The following is a 16,729-nucleotide window of genomic DNA, read 5'->3' on the forward strand; positions in this document are numbered from 1 at the left end:
TATATACCATAAACCTCTTCTGTTTAAACCAAAACAAACTCTTCTTGAACTCAAATGATACCTATCTAAATAAGGTTCTACATCTGTCATCAGTAAAAGTGCCTTTTTCATCAATGACATCATTGCATTCCTACAATAGAAGTAATTATTTTACAGTATGAAAAAGCAAAATAACAGTATCTGCTATTATCTTTAATAATATAAAATCTGGATTTAAAAAACCTGAAACCACCACAAAATGTAAACATGTTGAATAGCTGAAGTTGTAAAGTAGGTTTGTGCTTTTTCTATTTCCTGATTTGTTAAGCTTCAGAAAATAAACCATCCTTGTTTTAACAAAAGCTGCCATTCACTTTTTATTTATACAGTGAAAAGTTATGTATGAACACAACCACTTCTGCAACAACCACACATTCAAATCTTAACACTAAAATACTGCAGCTGAAATTTATTTAGGAAGAAACAACTTCTTTTACTCCCCTCACATCAGGCCTCACACATCTCTGGGCTTTGAAATGATGTACAGAGAGCGGCTTCTAGCTGGAAAAAAATTAGCAGTACCCTCTGCAGAAGAAGCCTCAACATATTAGAGACCTACCAATTACAAGCATTTCTGCCATCAGTTGGAGAAAACTTCTCAGTGGTTAAATTTGTTCCTTGTAGGCAAGCAAAATAGTCCACACCAGATGCTGAAAAAATACACTTTGGCAATTAACTCTACTGGATAGGGAACATATTACACAAAGCTATTTGGGACTGCACATGTTTATGCAATTTGAGGCATGACTACACGCCATCGACAAGCCCCTGGCGCTCCACACTGTTTTGCATACTTGGGAAAAGACAGAATGAAAGCACAAGGACAACATGATGGAGTCTACTCAAGCTGCTCTGAGGCTGGAATAGGGACAAATACATGATTTTTTTCTTTTAAGCAGAGATAATTTAAATCTTGAAAAAGCTGACCAACCCAGACAATAGGATAAGACAAATATTTATGTATAGGCTTCAGCCACTGACACTGTTTCTTTCTTTCATCCATGAAAAGAGATATTGCCCATCAAAGTAAATTTCAGAATTCTCTCATAACATCTGACTTCTTCTATTTTGCAAACCTTTACCATCAAAACAAATTAAATCAGACCAGCATGACAGACTAACTTAAAAATAGCAGTCAGACGAATGTGCAACATTTTTCTACTTTTAAAGAAAACATTTCTCTCTAAGATCAACATTAGAATCAATGACTGCATATTATCATCCCTTAATGGTATTCCCATGATAAACAGACTCCATGTATTATGTATATCATATAAGATATCACATAAGAAGTACAGGTTACAGACAGTGCACAAATCAATTTTCCATCTGTGAAGCACAGCCTTCTGACTGTATTCCATGGCCATGCACAGCCTCAGAAAAGCCATCTGGAAAGATATGTGGTGTCCCAGAAGTTCTACTGTGATATTTGCCTAGGTTGTGGAAACAAAATAAAAAAACCTAAATTCTATATAGAACATGCAGATTTTGTTAATGAAATAATTACACCTCCAATAAAATCAGCAACTTTTTCTTACAGATTTATTATCACACCTCTCTTCCTCAAAAAATTATTGGAAGAAAAGTGACTCATAAGCCAGAGAAATAGCTTTACAATTATAGTTCTATTGTCACCACCACCTCGCTCAACTCCTACATAGCAGTGATTCCCTTCTGCATTCCAAAATGCACAGTCTTCTAGCTTACAGCAAGATGCACCATCCATAGAGATTTCAGAATTAGTGAGTCTCACTTCAGCCTGGTGCTTTCTAACAATCATGATACACAGCACTAGACAGTTCTGAGTTCTCTTAGAGCTGGTAGGGACATGATAGCAATAGCAGCCAATACTAGTGAAACTAGCAAAAATATAGTTTCCATACAAGTAATTGACAGACAGGGCTCCTTTTTGAAACATTCCATTTGTCTCAGCCCTCTCATCTCTCTTGTGAAACAGCAGGTTTATGCACTTCTGGCCTTTACAAACACTGTGGAAGAGTAAGAATGACACATTCAAAAGTGAGGTATTTCACTATTTGTAGAGAACTCAGTATTGGTCCCACACTAGATTATAATTCCTCGGTAGAAGAATTCAGAAGGTAAAGTTGACATCATCAGCTATGGTCTCACCTAGCCATGACAGACCCTATTCTGCTGCCTAGTAGGTGGTTACACACAGACAGCTACCTCAGAAGCAATTGTTAGAGGAATTAATGAACCAACAAAAGGCACAAGAAAATCAATAGTCAGAGCAGCATCTTCTGCTACTCTCCTCGTGCTATTTTTTTTTCTTACTGGCTAGGTTAAAACAAAGAGAATGTCAGTGTCTTGAAATGAAGCATACCAAGATCTATCAAGACACCATCCTACAACTGTTCTCAGTTAGACCCAGTAAGAGAGATTACAGAATGTGCTGTGGATAGTTTTTTTGGGATAAAGGTTAGTGATGGAAGAAGATGAAGGAGAAGGATAAAAGCACGTTCAAAAGCTATTACTGATGCTATAAAACTTACAAACAATAAAAGAACCATACTTTAGCTGATCACAGATTTTCTCCAGGCAAACGTACGGGACAAAACAGGACAACCAGAATAGAACTGCTGTTATTTATAGATGAAAGGTAGACCCAAGAACACTCCAGCTAAATTCTGTTCACAGAACAAGTCTCACTTGAATATACAATCCATGAAATCAACTCTGGGTGTTCAAAATTGGAAATAGAGAGAACGTAAGTGGGAAACGGGTTCTCCCTTTCCACATATTCTAACTTAAACTTTCTAGATTTTTTATTATTTGTGCTTGCATACACCCTATTTGTCTCCATAAAGTCCTTTAAATTTAGGAGTATCTTCGTGGTTGTTGTTTGGTTGGTTGGTTGTTTTGTTTTGTTCCTTTGTACGTCTGGACTAGATACTCTAGGCTTTTAGACTTGCAGTATTAGCCACAGGGCCAGAGCTGAGTGATCATCAGTGGCAATGCACTGTGTCTGGACACCAGCTCTGATGAAAGCACTGTGATTATTTGCTCCCTTGCCTTGTCTGCGCTTCTAGTTCATCACAGTATGAATCACAACCGCAGTATCATCCATAATAACCTGACCACAAAAACAGCTACTGACCATCATGGCACCTAGTTCTCTAGAAATAAAGAAAACATATAATACTCTAGCCAAATGGTAAAAATTTCACACCAGCACTCCTAAATCAGTTCTGAACTGAAGTTACTTCTAAGATTATAACCTTAACTCAAAATCTTGGATCAAATATTTGAATCTAAACCAGAAAACTCTCCATTAATATCCTGGAAAATGTATGGGAGGAAAGATGTATGTGCCTAGTCCAGATAATCTGTACATGTTTTCATTTAGATTCAATGTGTTGCATTATAAATGTTTGTAAGTAAATTCTTATTGGATCTTTATATTTATGAGAACAACATTAACCTTTGTCCAATAATGTTTGATCATCTTTTTGTTGTCCCTATAAACCAAACTACTCAGGGCAGAGAGTGAATACATCATCCTGATCAGCCAGTTTCATAAACAAACAGATGCAGGAAGGCAAAGGTAAAGTACAGCTTGGCTCTGACCAGCTCCCTGCCATCTCTAATTGGGTGTGCATTTTCAGTCTTTTCAGCAGGACTGTGTCAGATCAGGAGGCACTCCTGACTCTACTGCTGAGTCACAAAGTTATTTTACTCCAGAACTATTAAGCATCTCATCCTGTGACTCCCAAGTGCCTCAACTCTCTTGATGACTTTCCATCTTTCATGGCGTCCAAGTAACATTTCTTTTGTCTTCACAAAATTAGCAAAATGTATTATTAATGGAAAATGACACTTCCAAGGTTTTCTGGTAGGCTTGGTGTATTTAAGAAACTGACTGGGACTAACACAGAAAATTATATACAGTGAAGAAAGACCAAATGCTTTGCTGAGAATCAAATTACTGCAAAACATCATTTCCTGCACACGGTAAACCAAGTACTTTTCAGAGTCATCTTATCCTGTGAGGTAAAGAGTATCTTGCTATTAAAACAGAAATCAACAAAAACTTCTATTGAAATTTTGAGTAACATTGCAAATAAAGCCCCTGATCATTCACAGAGAGCTGCAATACATTTCATTTATTTGAGTGCTAATTAATCAGTTTGATATCTTCACTTCAACTCCAAGGACCAAATGCTGTAAAATCATGTACCTAGTCAGTTAGTATGATTATTAAATTAATTAAACATTATTTAGCAGAAATTATTTTCCAAGACCAGCTCCAAATATCTGAAAGCCACTTAAGAACAAACAATTGCAGAAATGCTATTTATATTGGCTAATAAAATAGAATTCCAACAAGCAAAATACACTAAAGCAGTTATAAATTACTAACAACTAACACACCAGTTCCACCTCAGGCTGTGAACTCAGCACTAAAATAAAGCTCACAATCCCATGAGCCCATTCAGTTATAAACTGTAGGTGGCAAATCAGGTGACTATCAGGTGTACTCCCCATGAGTGAAAAATCAATACCTGAGAAGATTTTCTCTGCCTCCTTCAGTAGCAATTTAACAGGGCAAACAAAATGCATGTGTTAGTGGCTAAAATGGAAGGCTGAAGTCTGCAACAGAATGATGACCCACAGACCAAAATCAGGCTCTTCACTGCAGTCTTAATCAGAAAGTTTGATAAGCTTTGTGTATGGACAAGGAAGAAGAAATCTAAGACAGATGTAGGATAAACGTTGGAAGAAAATAACTGCAACCTTACATTAGTGACCTATTTTCTGAAACCAGCTTATCTTATATTGGATTTCTGTCCTCCTAAGCGTATCAGAATTCTTCAGCACCAAGAAAGCTTCCTCACAGGGAGAGCTTGTTTCAGCCAGTCCTGCACAGAACTGTGTGTTCCATGTACTGGTTCCCATGCCCAGTATTAGGTAACACTACTATGTGTAGTGTTTGCTAGCTAAAGATGCAGTAATGGAGCTACAAATAAATTGGTTCAATCCTAGCAGCTTTGCTTCATTAATGCTAATGATCGTTGTGACACTAATTGATACTGAGCTTGATCTATTTATCAAGTCTTTTACAAGCAGGAGCTGAAGAATTAAAGCCACTTTGTCATTCACAGAGAGTGACCAATAACTACTTAATATTTTGAAGGGATATTCCTATTGTTTCACAATATACCTTAATTGTATAATGCAATCAATCATAATTCATCACCATAATTCTCCAGTATTTATTTCACAGCAGTTTTATTCTAATGCAGATTTTTAATAAGAAGATATACTCTTTTTTATCCATAAGAAAAATAATAAACTATTAATCATGATATGAAGAATCTCTCTTAGTGCTGACAATGACTTCTTGCTTAGGATGAAGCATTTTCATCAGTGAACTAGTTGTTATGCATTACCAGCATGTGTGCAGTAGCCTAGTGTGACACCAATTTGCATAATTTCTCTCCTCTAACAGGCTTCAAAAATAGTATTAGGCATATGAGATAGAATCCATTATTTTAAACTTACTTCAGCAGCTATTTTCAAGAAGCAGTTATCAAAAGAACCTTTAAAGAATTAAGTTCAATAAATCATAAATTTATTCTTTGGGTAATGCTTTCTGGGCCTATAGCCACAAAAGCTGAATTCTGTAAGAAAGACCAAGGCAAAACCACCAAGCAATTCACTTGATGTCTTCCCAAACAAGAGGCAGGACTGGGATACTGAGCAAGTTCACAGATGATACAAAACTGAGAAGAGCTGCTGACTTCCTCAAAGGCAGGGAGGCCCTGCAGAGAGATGTCAACAAATAAGAGGCTGAGCAATCATCAACCATATAAAACTCAGCAAGGGAAAGCGCCAGGTTCTGTACCTGGGATTGGGCAACCCTGGATGTAGGGACAGACTGGGGAATGAGGTGCTGGAGAGCAGTGCCACAGAGAGGGACCTGGGGGTTCTGTCACTGGTGAGCTGATTGTGAGTCAGCAGTGCCCTGGCAGCCGGGAGGGTCAGCCCTGTCCTGGGGGGGATCAGGCACAGCATCACCAGCCGGGCACGGGAGGGATTGTCCTGCTCTGCTCTGCTCTGGGGCGGCCTCACTTCAGTCCTGTGTGTGGTTTTAGCCACAATGTAAGGTATTAAACTATAGAGAAGTGTCCAAAGAAGCACAATGAAGATGGTGAAGGCCTTGAAGGGGAGCTGTATGAGCAGCTGAGGTCACTTGGCCTTTTCGGCCTGGAGAACAGGAGACTGAGGGGACATCTCATCACAGGTCTACAACTTCCTTGTGAGAGGAAGAGGAGGGGAAGCACTGATCTCTTCTCTGTGGTGACCAATGACAGGACCCAAGGGAATGGCCTGAAGTGTGTCAGGGGAGGTTTAGGTTGGACATCAGGAAAAGGTCCTTCACCTAAAGGCTGTCAGGCTCCCCATGGAAGTGGTCACAGCACCAAGCTTGACAGAGTTCAAGAAGCATTTGGACAGGGCTCTCAGGCACACGGTGTGACTCTTGAGGATGGTGCTCTGGAGGGCCAGGAGCTGAACTCAGTAATCCTCGTGGGTCCCTTCCAATTCAGCATATTCTGGGATTCTGTGACTGTCTAAAGGTGGCTGGACAATGCCAGTATCCACTGCTGCTCACAATGAACTTGAAAATCAGCTAGGGTTTTGGGGTACAGATAAAAAGGACAGATAGTGATAAACACAGAAGCAGGTCAGAGCTATTACACCTGTGTATGTTATTAAATAATCTACAGGGAGTAACAAAACCAACTTTTTTTCCTGATCTGAACCCAAAAGAGACCTTAACATTTGTTAATATTGATATAAAGCAAGAAGAAGAAGAATGTCTTAACAAACTGATATAACTACTGGCGGACCTTTTCTTACCTTCCTGGCTTATGCATTTCTACATTGGGAACAGCAAACAATATTGCTGCAGTATTCCAATGCTCTCAGATATTAATCCAGTACAACGTCCAGCCTTATAAATTTGAAGAGTAATTTAGACCTTGGTCCACTTTACTACACATTCTGATATATGGTCATCAATAAGAAAGATCTGATTTATCTTTATCACACAGGTCTACGCAATTGACATTTAGGCCTGATGTCCACTAATACCAAAACACACCACCAAAATACGCAGCTACTCCATTAAGTGCAAAGATTCAAGCATCCTAGGAGAAACAATAGATGCCAATACCAACAAAAGCAAAAATCCTCAGATCTTGCTCCTGTCAGCTATTTCACACTGAGAAGCACTAATCAATTTCAATTCCTACTGATTCAGGGGATTTGAAGGAGATTAACGCCTCCAAGAGCTGTGATCTTGAAGAGAAACAATTTAATAACAACAACACAATTGCCCATGAACTTTCAGAACAGAATTTAAACACAGAATAAAGTACCTGGCCTTTCTCCCAGATTAACTCTTGGGCTGCTGCAGATGGTCTAGAAAAAACTTAAGAGAATGCCTGAACTTAATTTACAAAGAGAAAATATGACAGGTAAGAATGCTGTATTACACACTGGGTACAGTAACTATAACCCGGAATAATCAATCTTTAGCAGTTCATTTGCAGTTACTTAGTTTTCTTTTATACATGCTGTTTGTGTATAAAATGTTTATGTAACAGCCCTGTGTTCAATACTGTGGAGTTTCAGAACTCAAAAGAGAAAAATATTTTGTGATACCATTTGAGAAAACAAAAAATAGAATAGATAAAATAGTTTCATGCCACCACAAGCCGCACTGAACTGAGATACCAGTTAAAGTAGACTAAAAGTAGATTAGATTGTACAGACAATATGAACCAGGATCTACTGTGTTACAGTTTTAACAATATTTCACCTTCAGCCATTTTCTTTTACTTCATATGACAGTGGGTCATTTCCCCTTTAGTAATGACGCCCTTTGCAAATAGCCTAACTTGCTGTTTAAGCAGAGAGTACCTGCTAAAAGAACAAAGTTTGAAGCACCATAAAAGCATGATGAGCAAAACAGAAATTGACATGATCCAATTAAGAAGGGTAACTTTATATGGTGTGAGTGATGTGGTGTAATGAGGATGCTCCTTTTACAAGATAGCATTACAAATAGAGCCTGAATTTCAAATATAATCCTAGGAGTTTGGAGAACTCAAGACTGACTAGAACTCACCTCCTGTACTGCAGAAATCTTATTTTATATATGCTTCAGATTCTATTTACAAATTGGACAAACTAGTACCTTTCAGTAGTAATACCTGGTATTGAAAGGTGACTCCTATACAGACATACCAACCCACAACTCTGTACGCATAATGGCAATATCCCACCGCAAGAGCCCTCTCAGAAGTCTCATCAACTGTTGCCAGGTAACTGCAGAGGCAGCCCCACAGTTTGCTGTAAGTGTCCCTTGAAGCACAAAGCACGTACATTTTGGCTTCTCTTGTCAGACCCGTGACTTTGCAGACTATGCTGGCAGCTTGCTCTCCCGTGCCTTGAAACCCTCTCTCAGCTCCACAGCAAGGGTACTTTTAAAGGTATGTGTGAGGTGAAATAAATATATGCACAGATTTAACAGGGTTTCTGAAAACCCCTTTAGTTCAGCAATTGCAAGGAACATAAATAAACAGTAAAATCAACAGACATCTTGTTTTGACTCCAGTCTCAGCTTCCTGATGTCTCAAACTCTTTCAGCTTCTCCCTATAACAAGGAGTCCCCAGTCACTTATTTCAAGCTTGTCATTTACTCTGAAACACATTTGTTCTTCTTTTATAAGTCCCTCCTCCTGATATCTGCAGCATGCTGCTTTTTGTGAAATTGAGAGGCTGATTTTCCTTCAAAATGGCTGATAAGAATCCCCTTCCTTTAATCTTCTGGCCTGTCTTGCTACGTCATTCCTCTTCAAACACACTATGTGACCTAAACCTCCCACTGAAGTCCAGCCTCCTGCTTTAAGTTTGATAATTGATTTTTCACACTGAGTATTCAATCCTTTATTTAATGCCACTCAGTCAACAAAATTTAATTTTTCCTCTTTGTTTTCCTGTTATTCTTTTTTCCTTTAGCTTTTGGCAAGTGCAAAGTTTATTTCAACCAATCTACAGAAGCAGAACCATAACAAATAAGGCAAATAAAACCACATTCAAAATTATGTTTGTAGTTTGATAGATTTACACAAAAACCTTCGCAATGTCAAACAGAAATTACATATTCTATATAGATTCCTTGAATTGTCCCAGCTGTCAATATACTTCTACTATACTCACATTTCTGTAAATATATTTTCTCCCATCACTACTCTTCACATAATGGAAGGTTTGTAACCCAGCTTAGAAAAACAATGGTTGCATCAACAAGATACTTACTTGAGAGTGTTCCAGCAAAAATTATATACTGTGCTGCGTTTTTGGAAATTGCCATATCTGATTTATATCCTTGTGGTATCAATTGTACAAAGGTAATTCTCTATAATGAATTATTTATTTCCTGTAGTAATAGACATCTGAGATAGTCATAAATATTTATATGTCCAGTTAATTCACTAATGAAAACTGAAGTCATTCTAAAATGGGATGTTCTATCAAAGGCATGGGGACCAGTCTGCTCAATTTTTACATTAGTGAAGACAATCACTATGTGGGAAGCAACAGGAGGTGGAAAAAACCTGCTCCTGAAAGCATGGTACAGCAATTGGGCAAAGATACCAAGATGGAATATTTTTGTGTGTATCCCAGAAAAAATTCTCACTTTATCTCTGTTCTCCCAACTTGCAAAATGTGTAGTATCATCCTCTAATCATACTCCTTTGCAATCCCTGGGCTTCTCACTAGCATTCCAGAGAGATTCCTCTTCAGCAATGGAATTCTCTTCTTAGACAATGAGTTATTATTTGTGCATTGACCTGTGCAACTCCACTACCTTTACAGCATCTAAGAAATATTTTGGGTTGCTGGCTGCCCAAAAGTAGTTCAGTACCACCTCTGGACTGCAAGTCTACAGGCACAAATTCCTTCAAATTAGTTGGCTTTACTGATATCACTCTGCACCTAAAGTCGTATCTCAGCTTTAGGGGGAAAAAACCAACCCATCTGACAGAGACAGGTTAGGGAAAGCTATGTTCTGCTGGATGTGTTCTCTGAACAACTCTTTCAAGGACCTCAAATCTACCGTGATTTCAGAAATTATTCACAGGCCTCCTGGACTCCAGGAATAAACAGGGAAGAGAGAAAAAGTTAGGAGATATAAAGCAAGTTCATTCTGTACCTTCAACTACTGATTGTCAGTGAAAAGGGAAGAAAAAATCCTTCAGGTGACAGATTCTAAAGCAGCTGATGTATTTGCTAATTCAGATGTAGAAAGGAAGTACAGTGCAGGAAGTGCAGTGCAATGTCACAAAACCAGAAGCCATATAGTACTCCACATAAAAATAAAACTCATTACAGGTTTGAGTTTTACTACATATATAAAGAAAACACTAAAAATGCGACTGTCAAAAGATGAAGAGACAATCATGCAAGTTTAAAAGTTAAAGAGGTCACTGGTAGGGAACTTAAGGAAAATACTGCAAAATCCAGAATTAATCCTTTACAAGGCAATTAGATTGTGGCAGCAACTGAAGTCATCCCTGCCAGAATGACCCCAGTCTTGAGTGGGCTGTACTTTGACATAATGAAGGTGTTCATGAATCCAAAACATTAGGAGAAAACAGACTTGCAGCAGACAGGCATGTGAGCTGAAGCAAGATCAGCACTAAAACCGCCTATAAACTACAACAATGAACCCAGAATAATGCCGAGCTATTTTGCAAATGCATGAAGTGTCAGGGCATTTACTTCTCTTGGAAGCTGCATTTAACCAGAGGCTATCACCCTTGGTCCCTATCTAGGCTATCCTACAGCCACATCTCTGCCACTCATCCAGAGCCAGACACTATCCTATGGACTTGATCTTCTCAACAGACCTCGAGTCTGCCTTATTCCTCCAGACTGGCCTGGCTGTCACTGAGTGTCACTGTCAGCTCAGTGGTGCCATCCCTGAGCCTGCCCTCATGCCTGCCTGGGCTCCTGACAGGATGCCCCAGGCTCAGTGTGGCCACAGGCTGCTGCCTCACCGGCACCCCATGGCTCCTGGCTCACTGGCCCACACAGGGCAGCCCAGCCCACACTGCAGAGTGCCTACTGGTACTTTACTCAAGCCTTTTTTCTGCCGCAGAAACATGCAAAAGCTTGTGCACACTTTTCAAACCAACAAGTAGTGAGACTCGCAGACCTACAGATCCGTGTGTATCAAGACGCAAAACCAGTGAGATCAAAGAACCTGATGGACACATGAGCCAGTCACATTTTTCTCATGATCACTATTTTCACCTTCTGAAATGGAAGACAAATGATGATGCACATGCTACAGGGTTCACAGACTTTTAAACAAATGTTTATTGTCCCTTTCTTATGTTAACACTGTTTCTATAGAAAATGTTCATTGAAATAAAAAGGAATGTAATGTGGAACTTGTTATGCAAATATTTAAAGGCAAGCAAACTCCTTTTTGTTGTTTTTTTTTCTTGTTCTTTTCCTCCTTCACACAGAATATGCAAGGATTTGAGGTCATAAAGACATTCTGTTCTTTGTTGAGTAATTATTTAGACAACCAATACTTAATTATGCAAAAAGCCACATTGTAAAGTAGAACCTTATTTCAGAGACAGCTTTTAAAAAAATCCTCTCTCCCAAAATTTAATTTCAAATTTAATAATTTTCTTCTATTAAATAAACAGCTTCTGTAAAATTCTGGCAATTCAGTACATATTATTTAACAAAATTAGTCTTTGCCACAAATTAAAAAATTAATCTGATTTGTAGGTCTCCTGGAATTCATGCAAGAGTAAGACCAAGTTTGAACGTTAACAAAGTATTCTTCTGCCTAATGAAATATTCATATTCATTTGTCATCAAGACCTTAATAAGGAGGAATACAGCCTTCTCACTTCATCAGTAAAGGACTAGCAAAGATCTTTCCTTCAGGATATTGCTGAAAAATATCCTTTTAATTTAACTAATGGGGAATTTTCACCATTAACATAGTTGTAAATTATTTTAAACCATTTTCCAAAGGTAAAAAAGCTAAAGTGATTTTTAAATACTCTTAACTTCTGAAAATACACTCTTTTTCCTCAAATTCATTTTTAATCACAGGAAGTTTTTTGAATTATGTACTATATCTACTGTATTTATCTCCTCATCTCTCCCTGGCCTGCCTCTCAGAACCATTAATTCAATGCTCCATCTGCCACAGCTGCTCATACCACAGATGACATTTACGTTAGGTTTGTTTCTGCAGAAGAAAGTGTATTGGAAAAGGTAGTCTGACAGGTCTTTATATCCATTTCACAGGCTAAACACAAGTTATAAAGATCATCCATGTAACTACTGACAGAAATGCTGAGAGAACAAGTGGAGACAAGATGTGCACCAAACATGCCCTCTTCTTTCAAGCGAATTGGAATTAATCACATCTATCATTCATCCTTCCAGTAGGTTTAAAATAATGTGTAAATAATAGAGCAAAAAATATCCCAGGAGACATGAAAACGGCCAGCCCACCCGACATGTTTTACAACTCCTCCTGCTTTAGGCACTAAGATTATTTCCTATATATGCAGGAAAACTGCTATCAAAGGCCATATTGCCTTCTTTCACTATCAGAAATGAGGGGTTTATTTTTTTTTTCTTTTGGAACAGATTTAATACCAATTCCATAGAGCAAACAGAATGATGTATCAAATAGCAAAACAAGTTGTATGGACATACTACAATGTGACAGGATTGTCCCACAGCAGAGAGGAGGTCAGTGACTATTGGTTACATCCAGATTGTCCAGTAACATATTTAGAGATCACAACCTTAAAGAACCCTGAGGGAGAACAGCTTCTGCAGTCCATATACCTCCAGGTTTTAATATTTTTTAAGGTATTAAAAAGTATGCAGTAACCGGGACAGGGAACTTTGCAACTATTTCTCCTTTTTCTGAATAAAACCCCTCATCTATATGGAATAACAGCTTTTAAAAATGCTTTTTAAGACAAATGCCTCAGTGGGATGACAGATACTGAAAAATCTGCAGTGAGCTGCTAAGCATCTGCACGAAAATAGTTTTCTACCATCAGCCAGAGTCTTGGTATGTTCAGAGGACTGGCCTTCAGGATGCCTTAATCCTACAGGCAACCTTTTCTCTGAAAAATTACTGCACTACACTAAGCTTCTTCTCCATTTCCATTCTTCCTTGTTCATAGTAATTCTTACTTTGTGTTAAAATTTTGTATATTTTCTGTACATACTTATAAACAATTTAAAAAAGAGAGAGGAGGAGAGAGAGGGGGAGAGAGGGGGAAAGAGAATTACTCAAAATGTTTGCCCTGTCTTTCAGTCCCAAATTAACCACAGTTAATTTACACCCTTCTGTTCATGCTAGGCTGAGTAACAGAGAATAGTAGAAGAAGGAAGACTATGGAAGAGATGAGAACTCCCAACAGTGTTGCTCACCAAAGACTAATAGAACAAATTATTCTTACAGTGAGCTACCATGAACCATTTCCCTCTTTCTATCACATTTGCACAATGCCTAAGCTGAGGGTAGAAGTAGCAGAGAACACTACTAGAAATCAGGAAACTCTCCACCTGGAACAGTTCAGTAAATTCCCCTTGTGCAGTGAAGTATCTAGGAAACAAAACAATGGATGGGATTTTTCTTTTTCTAAGAAGTAGTGAAATATAAAGACAAGATTCCCTTTGGGATCAGGACCACTATTCTAGTTCTGTACCTACCCAGGAAATCATGAGTGAAGACAGCACTCTTCCAAACTGTTTTAAGCAGCGTTTTCTGTTGTTTCAGATTTCAGTGCCAGGAGAAAATGTTCCTTAAATATTTATATATTTTCCTTTATTATCCACAAAAAAAAGTGCCAGAGATGCCTCTGCCTTCTTGTACCTATTTTTACATACAACACCATACAACATCATTTCCATATGAATCTCAAATCTCTATTTAGTCTTTGCTTACAGCTGTACTTAAGCTGCCCATAATAAAATAAGTGACCTCCCCTTTGCAAGATACCTCCCCCACTGCAGGATATTATAAAGTCTTTACCAAAACACTTACAATATGCTGCTTATTAGTGATACAGAATCCTCCTAAAAAACTTCTGCAAAAAAACTTCTATCTCCTAAAAGCCACAGGAAGAAAAGAGAACACCTGGAACAAAGAGATGCAGGACTGCAGTTAAAAAGCTTTATTTGAGAACTGCACACCTGAGTCCAAATATAAGAAAGAGGAAAGGCTGGGAAGGCAGTGAAGGTAAGGCAGCAAGTCCAAGACAGCCTCCACTGTAGAGACAGAACTGTGTCAACGATAAGAGTAGAAGACTGACTTGGTATTATGACAATCTGATACACCTTGGGATTAGGGCAGCCTTACTAGTAAAGATATCATCACTGCACTCCATAAGATCCTCCACGTACTCCCCAAAACATTTGTATGTTTTCAAGCCACAAAGCATTTTGGAGAAGAAGCTGTGGCATATACTACAGATCGCTGTGCATTCTATAGACGCATCTATCTTGCGAAACAGCTTTGTCAAGGACACAGGCATCTGCTAGCTAACAGGAGTCAAATCTTTTATACACATGGCTAACTGCCTATCTCTGCAAAAATTGTGCTAATGTAACTGTATTTTGTCTTGCAAGGGTGAAGATCACCTTAGCGCGACAGTGCCAACTGTCCTGTCATTAGCTCCATTATCACAACGACTTAAAAAGAGCTGTTCCTGTTACTATACAAATACACAAGTATTCCATGCAAGAATTCTGGGCTTTTTTAAAAAGCTAACACTTACAATGTGCAAATCCTTAGCTGGAAATTGTTACCTACAGCATTAATATTTTCAGGGAATTGATTTTGCTCTTTAAAATTTTTGAAAATTAAATCCCCAGGTTTCATTTCACAATCGGTTGACACTGACAGGGTGATGAATCCTGATGAGAAAGAAAGCTACCATTTTATTTCTTTGGCAAAGAATCCAAGCAGGAAAAGGTATACCATGAGTCAATTCTTCAGATAGGAGTTATAGTGAAAGCAGTACAGGCTGCACTCTTCACAATCCATCCTTTCTTACTGTATGAAGGTTGTAAAAGCTTATTCCCCCTCCAATACTCTAGGCACTGCCTCACATCATAACCAGCAACACTACAAACTCCTAAGTCAAAACTAAAAGCCTTTAAGGAGTGGTTTATAACAATTACTCTTTTGAAGGAAGCCAACAGGTAAGGCCTGTAAAAACTAAGCACTAAATTTTCTTTCAGAGGTGAGACTAAAGAGTTACCAAAGAAATATACCTAAGAATTCTACCAGTCACAGAGAGCTGTATTTCCTCATGCCACATACCACTCAGTTCAAAGGTCTCTCTCCAGCAAGTAGTTTCTGAACAGCAGTAGAAAGAAAAGGGGCTGAAAAAGCCCAAAATCACAAGGGCAGTTCTACCCCTAGGGAATATTCTCAAATGGAATTATGCCTCTAGTGCAACCTACCAAGTACAGCTGGGCTGTTACAGAAATGCATGAAGGCCTCATTGCAAAGCAACAACTGTCAGTAACTGATATATTTAATTATATGTTCTCCATAACTTTCACAGTGTTCTTGGCATTAAGATGAAATCAGGAACTAGCTATTTTGCCAGCTCGATAGCTTAATTTCATTATATGAGAAAGAACAAAAAAAAAGGAAAATATTAATAAATACAGCTCCAAGCAGAGGAACAGTCCCCAGCTACCAGCTGACATCTCTAAGACAATTATGACATGTTAGAAGAATGAGATACACATTTGTCTATTTTGTGGAAGTGAGTCAGAACAACACATGTAGTTTTTCTCCAGGGTGCCACAGATGATGACAATTAAAAACTTTCTTACCTAATCCAGTTTGCTTCAGGACTTGCTGTGTTCTCATCTGTTGCAACAAGAAACAGAAAAAGCAAAAGCTTGACAGACTTCAAGACACTTGAGATCTTTGGCATTTTTCCAGATATTTCAAAGTAACAGGCTACCCAAGCTAGCAGTTGTTACAAACCTGACTGCATTATAATTCTATTCCAAAACTGACTAATGACAAAAGAGAATAGGTGGAAAACTAAACGTTGCACTCCTTACCTGACATAGCTCCTGTTAGCCATATGCTCAATTCAGCAAAAGGTGCTGTCTCCCTGAGCAATAAACCTAGAATAGGCAAAGGCTGAATTATTAACAAGAACATGAGGAGGCCTCAAAAGCACATGGTGAATGAAACAGAAATACAAAGCTTACAGTCTGATTTAGTTTGTAAAGGAAACTTAGCCCAGCTGATCTATTTTGAACACTAAATGGCATATGGAAAGAAGCAGGATGGTGTTTTATTGTAATGCAGGGGAATGGTGAACACAGACCCCTAAACTGTCTTCATACCAGTCTCTCACTATATAGAATTGACTAAAATGGAAAAATCTAATTTTTATTGTATGGTGTATACATTCCCATTCCAATGGTCACTTCTCTTTTCAGTCATTAACTGCTAACGTGCTTCCAACATTCTGGTTTGGCCCCCAGCTCTTTGTAGCAAACACTGTAGATGTGCTCTTCAAGCAACTCACAACTGCACTGACACAGTCTCTAAGTTCATACTGTA

General features: G+C 38.4%; 1 protein-coding gene across 1 annotated transcript in view; it reads right to left on the reverse strand.

The window, feature by feature from the left end:
* The window catches only part of MYO3B (myosin IIIB), a gene marked incomplete at its 3' end in the record, with an annotated part of 190,620 nt that extends 174,340 nt beyond the window's left edge, over window positions 1-16,280 (reverse strand). Inside the window, exons 1-2 of the mRNA XM_083864590.1 lie at window positions 16,219-16,280; window positions 15,982-16,018 (exon numbers count right to left, since the gene is read on the reverse strand). Of these exons, the coding sequence (XP_083720716.1) occupies window positions 15,982-16,018; window positions 16,219-16,225 (44 nt within the window). The 5' untranslated portion in view covers window positions 16,226-16,280. The remainder of the gene's footprint in view (window positions 1-15,981; window positions 16,019-16,218) is intronic.
* Between the last annotated feature and the right edge of the window lie 449 nt (window positions 16,281-16,729).

This window comes from Zosterops lateralis (genome assembly GCF_965231275.1).
Source record: "Zosterops lateralis genome assembly, chromosome: 7".
Lineage (NCBI taxonomy): Eukaryota > Metazoa > Chordata > Aves > Passeriformes > Zosteropidae > Zosterops > Zosterops lateralis.